Source organism: Apodemus sylvaticus, chromosome 10 (assembly GCF_947179515.1).
Source record: "Apodemus sylvaticus chromosome 10, mApoSyl1.1, whole genome shotgun sequence".
NCBI classification, from domain to species: domain Eukaryota; kingdom Metazoa; phylum Chordata; class Mammalia; order Rodentia; family Muridae; genus Apodemus; species Apodemus sylvaticus.
Genome location: NC_067481.1, coordinates 40,340,024 through 40,357,530, shown reverse-complemented (window position 1 = coordinate 40,357,530; position 17,507 = coordinate 40,340,024). Strand labels below are relative to the sequence as shown.

The following is a 17,507-nucleotide window of genomic DNA, read 5'->3' as shown; positions in this document are numbered from 1 at the left end:
TATAGACGGTGATGTGGGTGCTAGGAATCGAATCATACTAATCATGATTAGTACATTAGTAGTGTACGCTACTAATAAAGACATGCCATAAGATGGGTGAACAGAGTATGTTGAGAACTCCTGTTAGAATTTCATTGTATTTGGATATGGTGGCATAAGGCAGAAACAGGACAATCCCATGAGTAAGAAGCCAGCCTGGTCTTTATAGCAGATTTCAAGCTTGCAAGACTATATTGTGAAGATCCTATCTCAAAAGAAAAGAAAAAATTTTTATGTATGTGTGTGAGTAGATATGAGAGCTTTAGAAAACATTTTTCCCAAGTAAGTGAGTGAAAAGCTTCCAAACAAATTTTGTTTTTAAATCTTAGGTTTGAAGTTTTAATGATTCCGTGGGATTTTAAATGGTATGATAGCGTCCTGTAGAAATAGTAAAGGTTTTGAGCCATAGCTGTGGTGCGCCTGCCAGGCCCTAGTAAATTGTTTCTGTACATCAGCATTTCTGTTTGTATATGTAAACTCACAGATAACTTAAGATTTATCTCACAAGTCTTTAAAAAGTTTTGTTGTGCTTTGAAACTGGGTCTAGCCTTGGCTGGCTTGGGAATTCATTATGTAGATGAAGCTGGCTCTGAATTCAGATCCACCTATTTATGTGAAGAATTTCTAGCCAGGTGTGGTGGCTCACATATGTAATCCCAGCACTAGGAAAGTAGAGACATGAGAAACAGAATTAGGAGTCATCTTCAGGTACATAGGAAGTTTGAGACCATCTTGAGCTACATAAGACCTGTTTTTTAAAAAACAAACGGAAAGAACTGTGTGCGGTGGTATGTTTATAAACCTAGCACTCTGGATAGAGGCAGAATAAGCGGACTTTTGCAAATTTAAGGCCAATCTCTTTTATATAAAAAAGAGTTCCAGGCCAGCCAGGGCTTCACAGGGAGATACTGTCTCAAAAAACACAGGTATCTCAGGGTTAAAAACACTGCTCTTGCAGAGGCCCAGTTTCAATTCCCAGCACTCAGGTAGGTGGCTCACAACCATCTCTAGCCTCAGGGATCCAACTCCTTCCTCTGGCCTTAGTACTGGGGACATACACAGGTGTATACACATACACATACGTCAATAATAACAAACATTTAAAAACAAAATTTTCCTGACTTGTCTGTTTTATTTAATTTATGATGTGAATGGATTGATAATAGCATTCTTTGAATTTTATCTAGAAAGACGTGAAAGCTTTAATGCAAGCCTCTATGTGACAAATATCAAAACACTTTCTGTATCCTACATGGTCTTCATGGTTTCTAATACTTTCATTTCTTTCCTTTTTGAGACAGCATCTTTATGTAGTTCAGGTTCATCTCCAAATCACTGCATAGCTATGTTTAGGAGGAAGATCTTGAACTCTTTCTTGGTCTTCCTGCCTCTATGCCTGGTGCTGGGAGTAAGGAGGCTTCTTATTTTTCTGAGAGCCTTTTTGCAAGCAGTATTTAATAGGTTGGCAGAATTGTTCTGCTTTTGGGTTTAGGCTGCTTTGAAGTCAGCGCTTTGAGTCACTCCATGCTGAGGCAGAGAAGTAACCAGACTTTTCTGATTAGAAATCTTTCAAACTAAGCCTTTGTCTTAAATGTTTGAGTGAGTGACTAAGATGTATTTTCAAAGGTGCCAGGCTTATCCTTGGAGACTGCAGAGGATAGGGGTTCCTATTATTGCCTAGTCCATTGTCCTTCAGACTTTGCCCCTAGCAGTTCCTTGAAGCAAGTTGCAGTTTTTATTTCCTGTGCTGCTTGAACCACAAATGTCAGTGGCAATAGGAAGAAGCTACTCATTTTGTTAAAAAGCAGGAATTTTTAAATACAGATGCTCTCAAAATTAGATGTCTTGCCGGAGACAAGTGATTGAGTAACAGCATTCTTTACTCTTACCCTAGGTTCACACTAAAGATCCAGAATCATGACTGACTCCAAGTACTTCACAACCAATAAGAAGGGTAAGTGGGGACCTTGTGAGACCTGCAGACTGTTCAGTTGCTCGGTTACACTCCCTGAAGTAGACTGTTCTGATGTTTTTTTTTAACACAAGTGTTTGCAGTCTCTCTGGGAATCTGATGTTTCTGCAAATAATTATATTTTAATCGGTTTATTGAAGCTTAGGGGATTTTATATACTTGCTTTCTAGTGCTGGGGGCCTAATCTTGGGCTTTGCGCAGCCAGCTGGGTGCTCTGCCATCCAGCTACTCCTCTTGCTCTAGGCTCTGTGACCTTTATCACCTTTGTGGTCAGTAATAGAATGTTGGCTTTTACACGAGTGTGGGCTTACAAAGTAAGGGTTCTTCTTGGGGAAATCTAACTTCCCGAGTTGTTTCCAGATGGCTCATTTCTAGAGGTCTGACTGGTCCTGTGTCCGAGCTAGGTTTGTGTCGCTGTCCTCAACTTACCAAGCATCCAGCTGAGCTTGCTCGCTTTGCTCCTCAGGATCAGAAGTGCACGCTTTTGTACTCAGCAGGTCTTAGGTTTGCTGAAATATTCTGGGCCTGGCACCAACTACTGTGCCATTTATTACTCTTCTTGTCAGTGTCTTGGCCTGCTTTTCTGGTGTGTATGTCCTCTTCTATAGTGGCTAACATGTGACAACTTTTCTGGCATAGAATTTGTCTTTGTTTGCCTTGAAGTATTTCCTGGTATGTCTTTTCTTTATTCTTTCTTTTTTTTTTCTTAAAGATTTATTTATTTTATTTATATGAGTACAACGTAGCTGTCTTCAGATATACCCGAAGAAGGCATCAATCCCATTACAGATGGTGGTGAGCCACCATGTAGATGCTGGGAATTGAACTCAGGATCTCTGGAAGAACAGTCGGTGCTCTTAACCTCTGAGCCATCTCTCTAGCCCCTCAATTTTGGTTTCTTTTTTTTTTTTTTAAAGATTTATTTATTATTATATCTAAGTACACTGTAGCTGTCTTCAGACAAACCAGAAGAGGGTGTCAGATTTTGTTACAGATGGTTGTGAGCCACCATGTGGTTAAGTGCTCTTTACCGCTGAGCCATCTCTCCAGCCCTCTATCTTGTTTTCTAAATGACATTTTTCAGCCAGGTGATGGTTACAAACACTTTTAATCCCAGCACGCAGAGGCAGAGGCAGAGGCAGAGGCAGAGGCAGATGGATCTCTAACAGTTGGAGGCCAGCCTGGTCTACAAAGCTAGTTCTAGGACAGCCAGGCCTACACAGAGAAACCTTGTCTTGGGCTACAGAGATGGTTCAGCTGGAGAGATGGCTCAGTGGTTAAGAGCACCGACTGTTCTTCCAGAGATCCTGAGTTCAATTTCCAGCATCTACATGGTGGCTGACAATCATTCGTAATGAGATCTGACACCTTCTTCTGGTGTGTCTGAAGCACCTGTAGTGAACTTACATATAATAATAAATAAATCTGTAAAAAAAAATTTAAAAAAAAGAAAGAAAAAACCTTGTTTCAAACCAAACAAAAAAACAAAATGATCAGAATAGTGGATAATAGTCTAATGAATATAATCAATACATGTGTGACTATATTTAGTATAAATTATAGTTTAGGCAAGAGTTATGCTAAAGTTAGTAAGTGGGAAGTTTGATAAGGAACAGGGGATTGATAGGGCTTCAAAGTATCTTACAACAAATAACTAATTACAGAGATGAAAAATACTAGTTCTTTAATTGTCAAAATTAACAGTCAGGGAGCTGGAGACATGGCTCAGTGGTTACAAGCACTTGTTTGTGAAAAGGCTCTTGCTTCGATTCCCAGCATGCACACTAGTTCACAACCATTTATAATTCTGGTTCCAGGGAATCTGGCACCCTCTTCTGACACCTGTGGGTACCAAGCAAAACACACACACACACACTCACACACACACACACACACACACACACACACACACACAAAATTAAAAAACAACAAACATGGTATTTAGAACCTTAACCATATATTCATTGTTGACATCACCAAAACTAAAGTAACACCATTTGCTTTTTGACGTGATATTTTATGAAGTTATCTTGCCAAAATTTATAACCTTTTTGCAATTCAGGAAACCCATGGCAAACTGGAGGTGCTTCTCATAATAAGAGCCCTGTGCTTAAAACATCTTATTATGACATAGCACTTGGGAGGCAGAGGTGAGTGGATTGCTATGAATTCAGGACCAGTCTGGTCTACATAGTTTCAGACCAGGCCAGGGTTTTAAAAATCCTGCCTTAAAAACAATAATATTATCATGAAAATAAATTGCTTCAGATTAATGACTAAAGAAACATGACGATAATACTTTTTATTAAGTGTAATACTTTTTTTTTTTAGCATGTATTATTAGTTTATTTATTTACTTTACATCCCAATCACAGACCCTCCTCTTTTCCCACACAGGCCTCTATCATCCTCCTCCCCTAATCCTGGCACATCAAGTTACTGCAGTGTTCTTAAGCTGAATACTGCCCCAGAGGTGGGAACGGGATGGGAATCAGGTTGCTATAAAGGGCATTGAACAGATGGTGGTGGTGATATATTGATATTTTAATATTAATCATTTAATATTAAAAGTTCCTTATCCTTAAAAAACAACTTACATATTCATATTCAAGGCCAAAGAGGCATAATATCCTCAATGTATAATGGTATTAACAAAAAAGATCTGCGTGTATGTAGAGAATTATAAAGCAAATGTCACAAAATTATAACTGGGGAATAAATACAGTTTGAAGATTGATTTTTTTTTTTTTTTGAGTGTGTGTATGTGTGTGTTGCTTACAAGGATGTAGAAGGCCCATAGGTGATATTAGGGGACCTCCCTTAAAATTTTTTTTTATTTATTATTTTATTTAACGCATGTGGGTATTTTACCTGCTTGTGTCTGTGTACCACATGCATACCTGGTGCCTATGAAGGCCTGAAGAGGACATCAGAGTCCTTGGGAGGTGCAGTTAAAGTTAGTTTTGAGCCTACCATGTCAGTATTGGGGTCATATTCAGGTCCTTTGGATGGACAGCCAGTATTCTACCTTCCGAGCCATCTCTCCAGTCCTTGTTCTGACCTTTTCTATCTAATCTATTTTATTTAATGTTAAGATAGAGTCTTACCACTAATTAGCCAGGTTGTCTTAGAACTTGTGATATACTCCAAGTTAGCATGGAATTCACTCTCCTGACATACTTTCAAGTGCTGGGATTATAAACATATATATCACCATGCTAGGCTGAATATTGAATTTTTAAAAGTTCTACAGATTTTTTTTTTTTTTTAATATGCAGCCAACACTGAAAACCATTCTTAGCTGCTAACAATGCTTGATAGGTTTTTTGTTTGCTTGTTTTTGGTTTTTGGTTTTTGGTTTTTTGAGACAGTGTTTCTCTGTGTAGCCCTGGCTGTCCTGGAACTCACACTGTAGACCAGGCTGGCCACAGGCTGGAACTCAGAAATCCACCTGCCTCTGCCTCCCAAGTGTGGGATTACAGGTGTGCTCCACCTCGCCCAGCCCTGATGCTTGATAGATTTGACTAGTCACATGAGTGGGTTGGGTAATAAATTTGTCACATGCAAGATACTTTTCCTAGTACCTGTCTTTTGATTTATCCAGTTTCTTCTCTATCTTTATTGTTTACACCTCAAAAACTATTTTAGCCTGCTTGTCATGATGGCATATGCCTAGAATCTCTGCACTTAGGAGGCTGAGGCAGGATACGTGTGAGAATCTTACATAGCAAGATTCTGTCTCAGAATCAAACAGCCACCAAAATGGCTCATCCAATCAGGGTGCTTGTTGAGTATGCCTGTGTAATGTTCTGTAGCTACATTCTAAGGGTGGGTTCTCTGGAAGGAGAGATGGGAATAGGGACAAGATGGCAAGAGAAAACATACGAAGACAGGCATGGCTTCTAGTTCAGGTCTCTACCTTTAATTTATCTCTCCCAAGATAAGAAGGCAGGCCAAGCCCCTCCCCTGAAGCCTGGAAACTGGTTCTGCTTGTTCTGCAGGAGGGGGTTGGTCAGGTTGTTGGCTGCTATTCTCTGAGAACAGTGGGCTGGGGGAGGTCACATGCCTGGCAACCTGAGGTTGAGCTTTGCAGCCCCATGTAAAGGTGGAAAGGAAAAACCAACTCCACAAAGTTGCCCTCTGCTCTCCTACACTCTCACCCACACATACACTGATGTGCACATATATACACTAATAAAAGCTACACAGAGCCATCAACTCCTTGTTAATTTATTTCAGCTAACTACTTAATCATTTGGATACGTATTTACATCTTCTGCTAACACTATGTGCTTTGGTAACCCGCATATTATCTATAATGACCTAGAAATGTTTTGTTGTTGTAGTTTTTTTTTTTTTTTTGAGACTGGGTTTCTCTGTATAGCTCTGGGTGTCCTGGAAAAAAAAAGACAGAGACAGGAAAATCTACAAGGTCAGCCTAGACTCCTGTCTCTGTTTTCTCTAAATGCCAGGATTAAAAGCATACACTGGCTTTTTCCTAAAAGTTGTTTTAAAACTCATTTAATTCATCAAACCCTTTCTTTTAAAGGGTACAAATGACATTTATAAAAGTTTGAGATGTGCAAATTGAGTCACTGCTAGCTAATATGTTTTTCAAAAATGGATAGACTGTGTTCCTTTTGCTTCCTGCAACGCCCACCAGACCGCCTCTGGAGCAGATTCTTTAAATTTATGCTTGGTTCTGGAATGATTTCAGTTACATCCTGTTTCAATTCTGCAGCTCCCGGTGCTGCTCTCCTTTCAATTCAGACTTGTGAGTCCCTGCTGTTTGCCCTTCGATGTTCCAGAAGTAAAGGATGGAGCCCTGACAGCCACATTTGGCAGCACAGGAAAGAAGAGACTGACTCTTTAAAGGCCTGGCCTTTCTGCCAATGTTATTTTTGTAGTTGTCAATTAAATGGAATAGCGATTTTTAAAGCAATTTGGTTGCCTACTGGGGATGGATATTGATAAAATAAGCTTTTATATACTCCATTTTTATGTCTCGTCGATATACTTCCTGTCTTGGGCTTCAGGGAGATCACATGGTGTGCAGAGTGGCCGATGACATCAGGGCAAAATGATCATTGAAAGAAGTCTGCAAGGTGGTGGGCAAGGAGGCAACAGTGTAGTCAGGTTTGACATATAGGTGGAAAATGGGTGAGGTGGTTACATACCTGGAGTCCCAGCAGTCTGAAAACAGAGGCAGGATTGCCTGAGACCAGAGGCCAGCTTAGTCTGCATTGTGAGTTCCAGGCCAGCCAGGGTTGCATAGCAAGGCCCTATTGCAGACAAAACAACAAAAAAAGTAGGGGTATCCACAGAAAGAAGAAGTGGGAGTAGGCATGAACGTGTATGTGGTGTGGATAACCTTCCTTTCATCTGCCTTCCTTCTGTCCAGTGAGAGTTGTTGCCTTTTTCTCATGGAAATGGTGGTGTGGGATAGTCCTTCCATTCCCCTTCTCCTTTGTCTGATTAGGCCTTTTTCTTGTATCCCCTGTGTTCTAAAGGCAGGTGAGGCTAGAGATGGATCCTTAAAGTAGTGGTGATAGTCTTTGACGCTTCATGGGTAGTTGTCCAAAACTGGGCCTTAGAAAAGAAATGTCCCTAGTTTGTATCATTTTAAGCTTCATTCTTCCTCCACCTTTTTTCTTGCTTTTTGAGACAGGATCTCATGTAGCCCCACCTGGCCTGAAACTTGCTAAGTAGACCAGGCTGGCCTTGAACTTATGGCCATCTACCTCCCTGCCTTTGCCTTCTGAACGCTGGGATTGCAAACATGTTCTACCATGCTGGGCCACATTGACTATCATGGGATTTATTGAGGATGAGACCTTAAAGCCAAAAAGCTTATTAAACTACTCACTAGGGTAGTGAGTTTTTTTTTCCATATTTATTTTATATTCAGTATGTGTGCATGCACGTGTGTGAGCGCCCAAAGGCCCTCCCAGAGCGACACACTTCTGCCATCAAGACCGTATGTCCTAAGCCTTCCCAAACAGTTCTGCCAACTGAGGACCAAGTTTTCAAACATGTGAGTTTATAGGGACATTTTCATTGAAACCATCATGAATTCTACACATGAATTCCCTCCTGTGAGTGAACTTCCAATCCTATTAGAAAGTGGATTATTAACCCCATACCAATCATGCTACTATAGACTGGTGATTTCTTCTTTTCTGACTTAACTGTGCTTGTACATTAAGATCACGTACAAACTAAGAGCTCTTGACAATCCAATTCATTTGGACCAGACTGGACCAGACTTGATAGTTTTGATCATTTCTTAGTCTGGTAAGTAGGGAAAAGTGTTTGCTATGTAAACCTGACCATCTAGGTTCTATCCCTGGAACCCACATAGTAAAGTTGCATCTGGTATTGTATACATCAGTAATCCCATTATTCCTACTTTAGCATGGGGGACAGACAGGAGAATCATTCAGAGTAGACAGCACAGCAGCAGAAACAAGACATCTTAACAAGGTGGAAAGAGAAAACCAACTCCCAAAAGTTGTCCTTTAAAGAAATTGTTATTTTATGTATCTGCGTGTTTTTATGCGTGAATATATGTGTGCCTGGTGCCTGCAGAGGCAAGAGGGCATCAGGTTTCCTGGAACTAGAGTTATGAACAGTTAGAAACTACCATATGGGTGCTGGGAACAGAAGCCAGGAAGTAAATGCTGGGTCCGGGAGTCATGGCTCAGCAGTTAGGAGCACTAGTTCTTGGAGAGGACCTGAGTTTAGTTCCTAGCTCCCACATAGCTGCTCACAACTCTCCATAACTTTTCCAGGCATTAAACACCCTCTTCTGCTCTCTGTGGGTACCAGGTATGCATGTGGTGCATAGACAAAATGCAGGCCAAAAACTAAAACACATAAATAAATGAATCTTGAGAGGTGCCAGGAGATGCTAAGCCCAATTTTGTAAGTAATAAACTATGTGATTTTTGAGCCTAATTTATTAATCTGTAAAGTTGTATCTCTTTTAGTTTGTAAATACCAATTTCCAAGCCAGCTCCCTACCTTCATTTATTTTCTTCTTAGGTCCTTAAAAGCCTGCTATTCCTAAAATACTGATCCTAATGCTGTTGCAGTGAAGTTTACTTATGCTTTCTAAAGTAGGGTCTGTGTTTCCCTTTAAAGACCATGATTTAAATGTGTTGATGGGGTCTTTGTTGGTGGGTCACTTAATATTCTGGGGCTTTGAATTGCACATCTCTTAAAATTTTAAAATAACCTTACTTCAGTGACTGCCTTGCTATCCTGATACTTTATATTGCAGTATTCTGCCCGTTCTGTGGTCCTGAGACCATCCCTGTTTGTTCTCATCTCTTTTAGGAGAAATTTTTGAATTAAAAGCTGAACTCAACAATGAAAAGAAAGAAAAGAGGAAGGAGGCCGTGAAGAAGGTGATTGCTGCTATGACCGTGGGGAAGGACGTGAGGTAGGGATGACTTCCCTCTGCACAGTCAGACCCTGTGTCGGAGCTCTTATAGCTTTCCTAGACGCTGCAGGCCCCTGAGGTAGAGTGGTGAATGCCTATGCTTCAGCCGCTTGAGAGGCTGAGGCAGGAGCATCATTCCAGCCAAAGTTGGACATCTACCTGGGCAACAGCAACAATGTCTCAAAAAAAAATCAAACTTGTGGAACCTGTGGAAATGGGATTTTGGCCCATTGCAGATATCACAAGGAAAAATACATGCTTTTATATTAGCTCTGACCTAAGTGCTTTCATTAGTCTGCTTTTTAAATTTTTGTTGCATGCAAGTTTAGCATAAACCATCTCTAGTCCTGGCACTGTTAAAAATCTATTGCCTGATGTAGTTTTAAAATGTGGTAAAAATATACTGAGCTCAAATACTCTTTTTTTTTTTTTTTAAGATTTACTTATTTATATGAGTATACTGTCACTGTCTTCAGATACACCAGAAGAGGGCATCTGATCCCATTGCAGAGGGCTGTGAGCCACCATGTAGTTGCTGGGAATTGAACTCAGTCTCTCTGAAAGAGCAGTCAGTGCTCCTAACCGCTGAGCCATCTCTCCAGGCCCTTAGTTCACATACTCTTTAGTTGGTTTAAGTTAGTGCTCTTAGCTTTGAAGCTCTGTATTCTGTTGTTGGATTCAAGGTAGGAACCAACACTACCAACATTCCCTAGATCGTTAATTTTTGCTTCTGTGATTAGTGAACTATTTAAAGTGCAGGCTCCACAGCCTTCTGAGGTCCTCTCAGATCCATGAGATAAAAGAAATTTTTATAATTCTTGATTCTCTTTGCCCCTTTACCATTCTGAGCTTTTCAGTGATGGTAAGAAGTGATGGTAAGGACTGTCACCACCTTACTGTGAATCCAGGCAGTGTGCTGGCTGGGACAGTCATTCTGTTTTACACTCCAAGAGAAAAAGAAGTTATGAGAAAAAAAACAAGCAGTTCATTCAGGACTCTTGTTCATGATGCAATAAAATTCTATTTTATCAAATAGGTATTTTGTTTATTTATGTACATGTGTGTGTGCCTATGGAGGTTAGAGGACAGCTCTGCAGTCTGGTCTTTCCTGCCGCCTATGGAATCCGGCCGTAAGTCCAGATCATCTGGCTTGTGTGAAAGCACTCTACCTGCTAAGCCATCCTGCCAGCAGTTTTCCTTTCTTAAAAAAATTGAGTGTGTACATGTGCTTCTGTGTGTGTGTGTGTGTGTGCGTGCCTGTATATGTGCCTGTGTGTGTGTATATGTGTGTGTGTATTTGTGTTCTGAAACTGTTTTTAATATACTGTGGTTAGGGGACTGGAGAAATGGCTCAGAGGTTAAGAGTACTTGTTGCACTTGAAAAGGACCTGGGTTCAGTTCCCAGCAGCCAGGAGGTCCGGGACTCTCTGTTCCTTCTTCTGATCTCCTCAGGCATCAGGCATACATATAGTGCACATATGTAGATGCAAGCAAAACACTACTGCAAATAAGATAAAATAAATACATATATATGTATGACTATATATATATATATATAAAACAATATCCACTTATTTTAAAAAGTTAACTATTTCTTCATTTTCTGAATCCTATATTTACATGAAGCTGTATTTTCTTCTTACACATCATCTAAAGCATTCCCCAGCAGAGGTAGTGACATGAGACTCCAGTTGTCTCTAAGAAGGTTTTATAGAGACTTACGAGCATTTAAACAAGGAGCTGATATGGTGGCTCAGTGGGTAAAGTCATTTTCTGCAGAGCCTAATGACCTATTAGTTCCCCAGAACCCAGCAGAGAAGCACTGTGTCTTGTCTCAGACCTCCTCGTGTCCTCTAGCATGCACAGATAATAAACTAAATGTAAAACACTGTTATCTTCCTCAGTAAGAAAAATAACACTCACTTTAAAATAACTTAGAAAATAGACTCAAGATTTATCTTATTTTATCTTACTTTTGAGACAGTCTGGCTATCCTGGAACTCACTAGGATGGCCTTGAACTCACAGAGCTCCACCAGTCCCTCCACCTCCCCACTCCCCCACGTGCTGGATTAAAAGTGTTACTATGCCTGGCTTATGCTTGTTAATTTCAGTGGATTCTTGGTCTAGTAAGTCTAAAATATTTACTATCTTGGCCTCTTTCAAAATTTTTCCCAGTCTTTGAATTCTGCCTAGCAGCAGCCTAAGCTAACATGTGAAACACGACTAGCAGAAACCTGCCCCCAGGGCACTGGGGACATAGGAAGTTACTCCCGCCCCACTGCTACCATCTGGGTTTCTGTTGCTTATAGGGACAGCTCTCAGCTTTTTGGTCTCAAGAGGCCTTCCTTCAGCATATACTTTCCCCCCAGATCTCAAGAAAACTTTTGTTCATGTGGGTCATACCTATTGTCATTCAGAAAGGAAAAACTCTGAAAATTTGAAAGTGTTATTCCTCTTAAAATAGTAATCATAAGCCTGGCGGTGGTGGCGCACGCCTTTAATCCCAGCACTTGGGAGGCAGAGGCAGGTGGATTTCTGAGTTCGAGGCCAGCCTGGTCTACAAAGTGAGTTCCAGGACAGCCAGGGCTACACAGAGAAACCCTGTCTCGAAAAAACAAAAACAAAAACAAAACAAAACAAAAACAACAAAAAAAGTGTATGACTGAAAATAGTAATCATAAACCTTTGAAATATACTACAAAGTTGTATTATTGGTACTGGGGATCCTCTGTTGGTACTGGGGATCGAACCTAGGACCTTGCTTATGCTAGGCAACCCCTTTATTACTAACTCGTTCCCAACCCTCTTTATTTCAAGAGAGGGTCTTACTACGTTACTGAGGCCAACTTTGAACTCTCCATGAAGTACAGACAGGACTTGAGCTTGCAGTCCTCTAGCCTCAGCCTTCCAGATGTTGGGGTGAAGCATTCACCCATGTTCCAGCCTTTAGTCTTCTTGTGTGGACTGTTAGCAGTGCTTAGGACTGCTAAGCTACTATTCCATGTTTTATAATTACTGACTGGTATTGGAGCCACTGCATGTTCTCAGTTATCTCCATGTGTATGACGCTGTACCGCTAAGCAAATAATTGCCAACTCTCCAGAGTAGAAGTAAAGAAGTTCATTGGAAATATGATGGATTCTTTTTGAACTTGCAGCCCATCTTCCTTTTTGTAGATACTTTCTATTTTCAGACCAGAGAGATCACCTAGTGACTGAAAATCAATCTCCAAGAACTAATGATTCAAGGGGACAAGTGGCACTCAAAGGTTGTCCTCTGACCTCCACCTGATATGCAGATACACTTAAATAATTAAGAAAACATACCATGTTTAGGACATAAAATATAGGTTCTCTATTCTGCTTTTTATGTAGACAAGACTCATACTATGTGAAATATACTAACATTCTTTTGGTTTTTTTTTTATTCGTAAGCTATGTAGAAATATTTAGAATCTGTAAAGTATTTTAATAAGGGAAGGCTATCTGCTAGCTTTATAGTTAACTTCTGTTTTTTAAATAGAATCTAAAGTTGGAAGTTCAATCTTTTTATGCTAATGATGCTACTTTGTGAGTGTAGTTAGACATTTCTTATAAAGAAATGGTAAATTATGAAAAGATGGCTAGTACTTGGGGAGTAGACCATTTATATTTGACTATGCCCCAGTTCATAAATGCATAATAGTGAATAAAAGTAAATATATTCATAAATTCTGCTTAAATTTGGAGAAATGACTGATTCCAGATCTTGATTAGGAATTTAAAACTTGATCATGTGAGAAAGCATAGAAACACTTGGAGAAACAGGCTCACATCATAAGGACTTGGAACCAACTTAATTTCTCCTGGTCAACAGTGGAAGAAAATGTGCATTAAACACTATTGGAATGCTTTGATACCACAGTGAATTGATGTGGAAATTGTTACTTTGGGGGCTTGATAAAGCTAATTATTTTTCTTAGAGTATGCCTAAGTGATTATAGATGAAACAGCATGCTAGCAGCTGGCTATAATGATGAACAAGTGAAATCCCAGCACTTAGGAAGCTGAAATAGAATAGTGAGTTCAAGGTCTCTTGGCCTATGTAGTTAAGTGTCAGGTCAGCATAAACTATACATAGCCTGACCCTGTCTTAGAGCCAAGTGCTAGGCTTGTAGCTCATAAGAAATAGACTTTGTATGATTCGTTTTAAAATAACCTCAGGGTTTGGAATATAGCTCAGTGACAGAGCACTTCCCTAACATGTGTGAGGCCTTGGGCTTTGTCTCTATCACTGAAGAAAGAAAATAGAGCAACCTCCCAGGAGGTGGAATGCGGTCTGCAGGCGTATGTGAGACAAGGTGGGCTTGAGTCAGCATCTGTTGGGCTCCTCCATTACTTCAGATTTTTTTATAACAGTTTGTTTTCCCTTCCACAAAAATTATTGAGAGGGCTGAAGCTGTAGCTTGGTAGTAAAGTGCTGCACACAACATCCTAACCTATGCACTACAAAACTAACAATTTGGAGACTTGGCAGCCAACAGCACTTTTTTTTTAAGTTACTCATCTCCATGAAAATGAATTATCAACACTGAGCCACTGTCATCTTGTCAAATTATTCTGGAAGCCAAGACTGTCACTTCGTCATCTATATAACAGCTTAGCACTGATGCTGCTTCACTCTTTTCTGTTTTCTTCTCTCTCCTCAGTTCTCTCTTCCCAGATGTGGTGAACTGTATGCAGACTGACAACCTGGAACTAAAGAAGCTCGTGTACCTCTATCTGATGAACTACGCCAAGAGTCAGCCAGACATGGCCATCATGGCTGTCAACAGCTTTGTGAAGGTAGTTTCCCAAGGACTGAATCTTCTCTATCTCAAGTAACCTTTTCAGAGGTGACGTTTGATGCAGCTTGTCTCTGCATTGCAGATAAGCAGCTTGTGTTTCAAAGGATGAAGTCTTGTCAGCGAGTAGCATTGTTGATGTTTTAAGCATTCTGTACACTAGGGTTTCTGAAAGCACATGGCAAGCCTTCTCTTGGCAGGGCTTGGCATGTCCATCCTTGCCAGGTGAAACCTCGTGGCTCACAGAGGTTGGGTATTTCAGCATATTATTCATTGCTTGCTGATAAAGGGTGGATATGCTGTCATATTGTTACCTGAGGAGTTTTGTCTTTGTGAAAGTTAGGAAGTGCTGCTGCAGCAGGAGGTGCTGCTTGTCTTGGTTCAGCAGGCTTTACAACAGTGAAACCAACATACATGATTTATTTTGTTGTTCATTTGTGTATGAGTGTAGAGGCCAAAGGAAGAGTTGGATCCTCTGGAGCTGGAGTTACAGGTTGCAAATCCCTGGCATGGGTGCTAGGAACTGAACCAGGTCCTCTAGAAAAGCAGCAAGTGCTTGTGACTTTTGAATCTCCTTTCACCTCTTTTTAAATTTAAAAAAAAATTTAAGTATTTTTATTACGGAAATTTAAAAATATTTATGTAGAGGAAGTAGTATAATAAATATTCATCTCGTGATTTTTAAACAGTTACTGATACATGACTACTTGTTTAATTTATATTCCCTCTACATAAAACACTTCTGATCCCAGCTCCCTTTCTCAGCTTCATTCTCATGCTATGTTTGTTAGAGTAAGATCCGTAGCATCTCAATCCCTTCCTCCTGCTCTCCACCCTCAAAGGGGGTCTTGCTCTCTATCCCAGGATGACCCTGAATGCACAGTCCTTTGACTTCAGCCTCTTCTCATTCTGCTCCAACCACCCATGTGTTAGACTTAGAGGCATTTGCTACAACCCTTGGCTAAGATCTGTCTTTAAAAACACCAACATACCACTACTGTGACATCTTTAAAAACTGACAGAGCCTAGCTACCCTAGTAACCTGCCGATGTTTAGAAAACCAATAAATAAGCCTTGATCCAAAGTCTCCTTACTGCAACTGAGAGGTCAGAGCTTTCTGCCACTGGCTGTGCTGAGCCCGACAGTGGGCTGTTCATATTCTTACCCCTTTCCGTGTGAAGCATACTCTGCCCTTGAAAAATATCAGACAATTCCGAAATTAACTGTTTGAATTTTGAAAAAAAAATTGTAGGATTTTCTTCTTGTTTTTTGTTGTTGTTTTTTGTTTTGTTTTTTCAAGACAGGGTTTCTCTGTGTAGCCCTGGCTGTAGACCAGGCTGGCTTCAAACTCAGAAATCTCCTGCCTCTGCCTCCCAAGTGCTGGGATTAAAGGCGTGCGCCACCACCGCCCGAGGAAAACCCAAGTTCTATTCCAGCACCAACATGGGTTAATTCATAACCCTTTGTAGCTCCAGCTTCAGGGGCTCTGACACCCTTTTCTGGCCTCTGTGGGCATGTGTACACAAATAAGCATATAATACCTGCATATACTCATAAATCTCCTACTTAATGCGTGTAAGTGTTTTGTTAGCATCTGCGTCATTTGGTGTCCACGGAGATCAGAAGAGGACATCAGATCCCCTGGAACCAGAGTTCTGGGTGGTTGTGAGCTGCCATGTGGATGCTTGGAATCAAACCTGGTCCTCTGAGCCACCTCTCTAGCCCTGATAAGTTTCTTAAAATATATATATTTCTAGGCTCTTGAGTAGACAACTAAGACCTTTAGGAAAGGAAGCAATACCATGAGGGATTGGATTCTCATGTAGAATATACTAGAAGCTTATGGTTTATGTCAGCTGAAATGTTTGCTTGTAATCACCTCGTATTCATATGGTTCGTTATTTTGGTGTTTTATTTTTGTTTTTGTTTTTGGTAGGATTGTGAAGATCCCAATCCTTTGATTCGAGCCTTGGCAGTTAGAACCATGGGATGCATCCGGGTGGACAAGATTACAGAGTATCTCTGTGAACCCCTCCGCAAGTGCTTGAAGGATGAAGACCCCTATGTTCGGAAAACGGCAGCAGTATGTGTGGCAAAACTCCATGATATCAATGCCCAGATGGTAGAAGATCAGGGATTTCTGGATTCTCTGCGGGATCTCATAGCAGATTCAAACCCAATGGTAATACTTTGTGCTTTTTACAAAGAGAGAAGCATTTAAAATGAACCCTTTCCAAGGCATGCTTAACACAAGCATTGTCTTGGAGACATTGACTACAAGGTAGCTGTGGGCAATAGTTTTGTGTAATGTGTAGATTGTATACTTCATATCCCTAGGTGATTTAGTTTTGTTTTTAGGATTAGTTTTTTCAGGCAGTCATTTGTGGTCAGTTCTATGAAAAAAAAGGTGGATCAAAGTAATCTTTATTAAAAAGGTGGATCAAAGTAATCTTTATTGACCAACTATTGTAATAAACTTTCAAGGAACTCGAGGGTAGAAAATGATTCTGTTCTATGTACTTAGCAGCCAGAATACACTTACAATTTTTAGTTTTTCATTCCTTTGTTTTTGCTGGTGCTGAGGATTGAACCCAGAGCCTTGTGTAAGTATCCTGTTTCTGAGCTACATTCCTGCTTCAGGGTGTGGATTTATTTTCTTCTTGACACCTTTAGACTTTGTTCATATGATAAAAGGAGAACGTGGAAGATTATTGCTTATTGCCCACTTTCTTTAATGTGCATCCCCCAACATTGTCTTTGTTGAAATGAGGGTTCATGTGTTTAGGATAGCTTCTAACTTGTTATGGAGCCGGCCTTGAGCTCCTCTTTTCTTGCCTCCATCTCTTAAGTACTGGGATTACAGGCATATGCCATCACTTGACTACTTCTTTTTTTTTTTGAGACAAGGTTTTGTTGTTTTACCTCACACAATCTGCTAAGTAACTTTTGTCTGGTATATTTCTTTGAACATGAATTATACTGAGATAAGCAACATTTTACTAAGAGTAAGTAACATTAAATTATTTTTTGTTGTTGAATTTTTATAAATATATAGAGAGAATTAGAATTTGTCTGACACAGTTATCTTTTCCTGGCAAAAAGTCTCCTCAAATCTGTTCTTTAAAGTGTATTTGTCATCTTTCCGTGGCTTTTGCTTTATTATGCTTCTAGTGTAGCAGAAAGTGAAAGGATGAGACGTACACCTTATACTTTTTAAGGGTACAGGCT

The 17,507-nt window shown here is 40.2% G+C and overlaps 1 protein-coding gene across 4 annotated transcripts in view; it reads left to right on the top strand.

The window, feature by feature from the left end:
- Positions 1-17,507, top strand: part of Ap2b1 (adaptor related protein complex 2 subunit beta 1) — a 108,363-nt gene that overhangs the window by 6,817 nt on the left and 84,039 nt on the right. For all 4 annotated transcript variants that reach the window (XM_052197716.1, XM_052197719.1, XM_052197715.1 and 1 more), the window contains exons 2-5: positions 1,934-1,993; positions 9,350-9,455; positions 14,145-14,280; positions 16,216-16,461. In XM_052197716.1, the coding sequence (XP_052053676.1) occupies positions 1,957-1,993; positions 9,350-9,455; positions 14,145-14,280; positions 16,216-16,461 (525 nt within the window). In that variant the 5' untranslated portion in view covers positions 1,934-1,956. The remainder of the gene's footprint in view (positions 1-1,933; positions 1,994-9,349; positions 9,456-14,144; positions 14,281-16,215; positions 16,462-17,507) is intronic.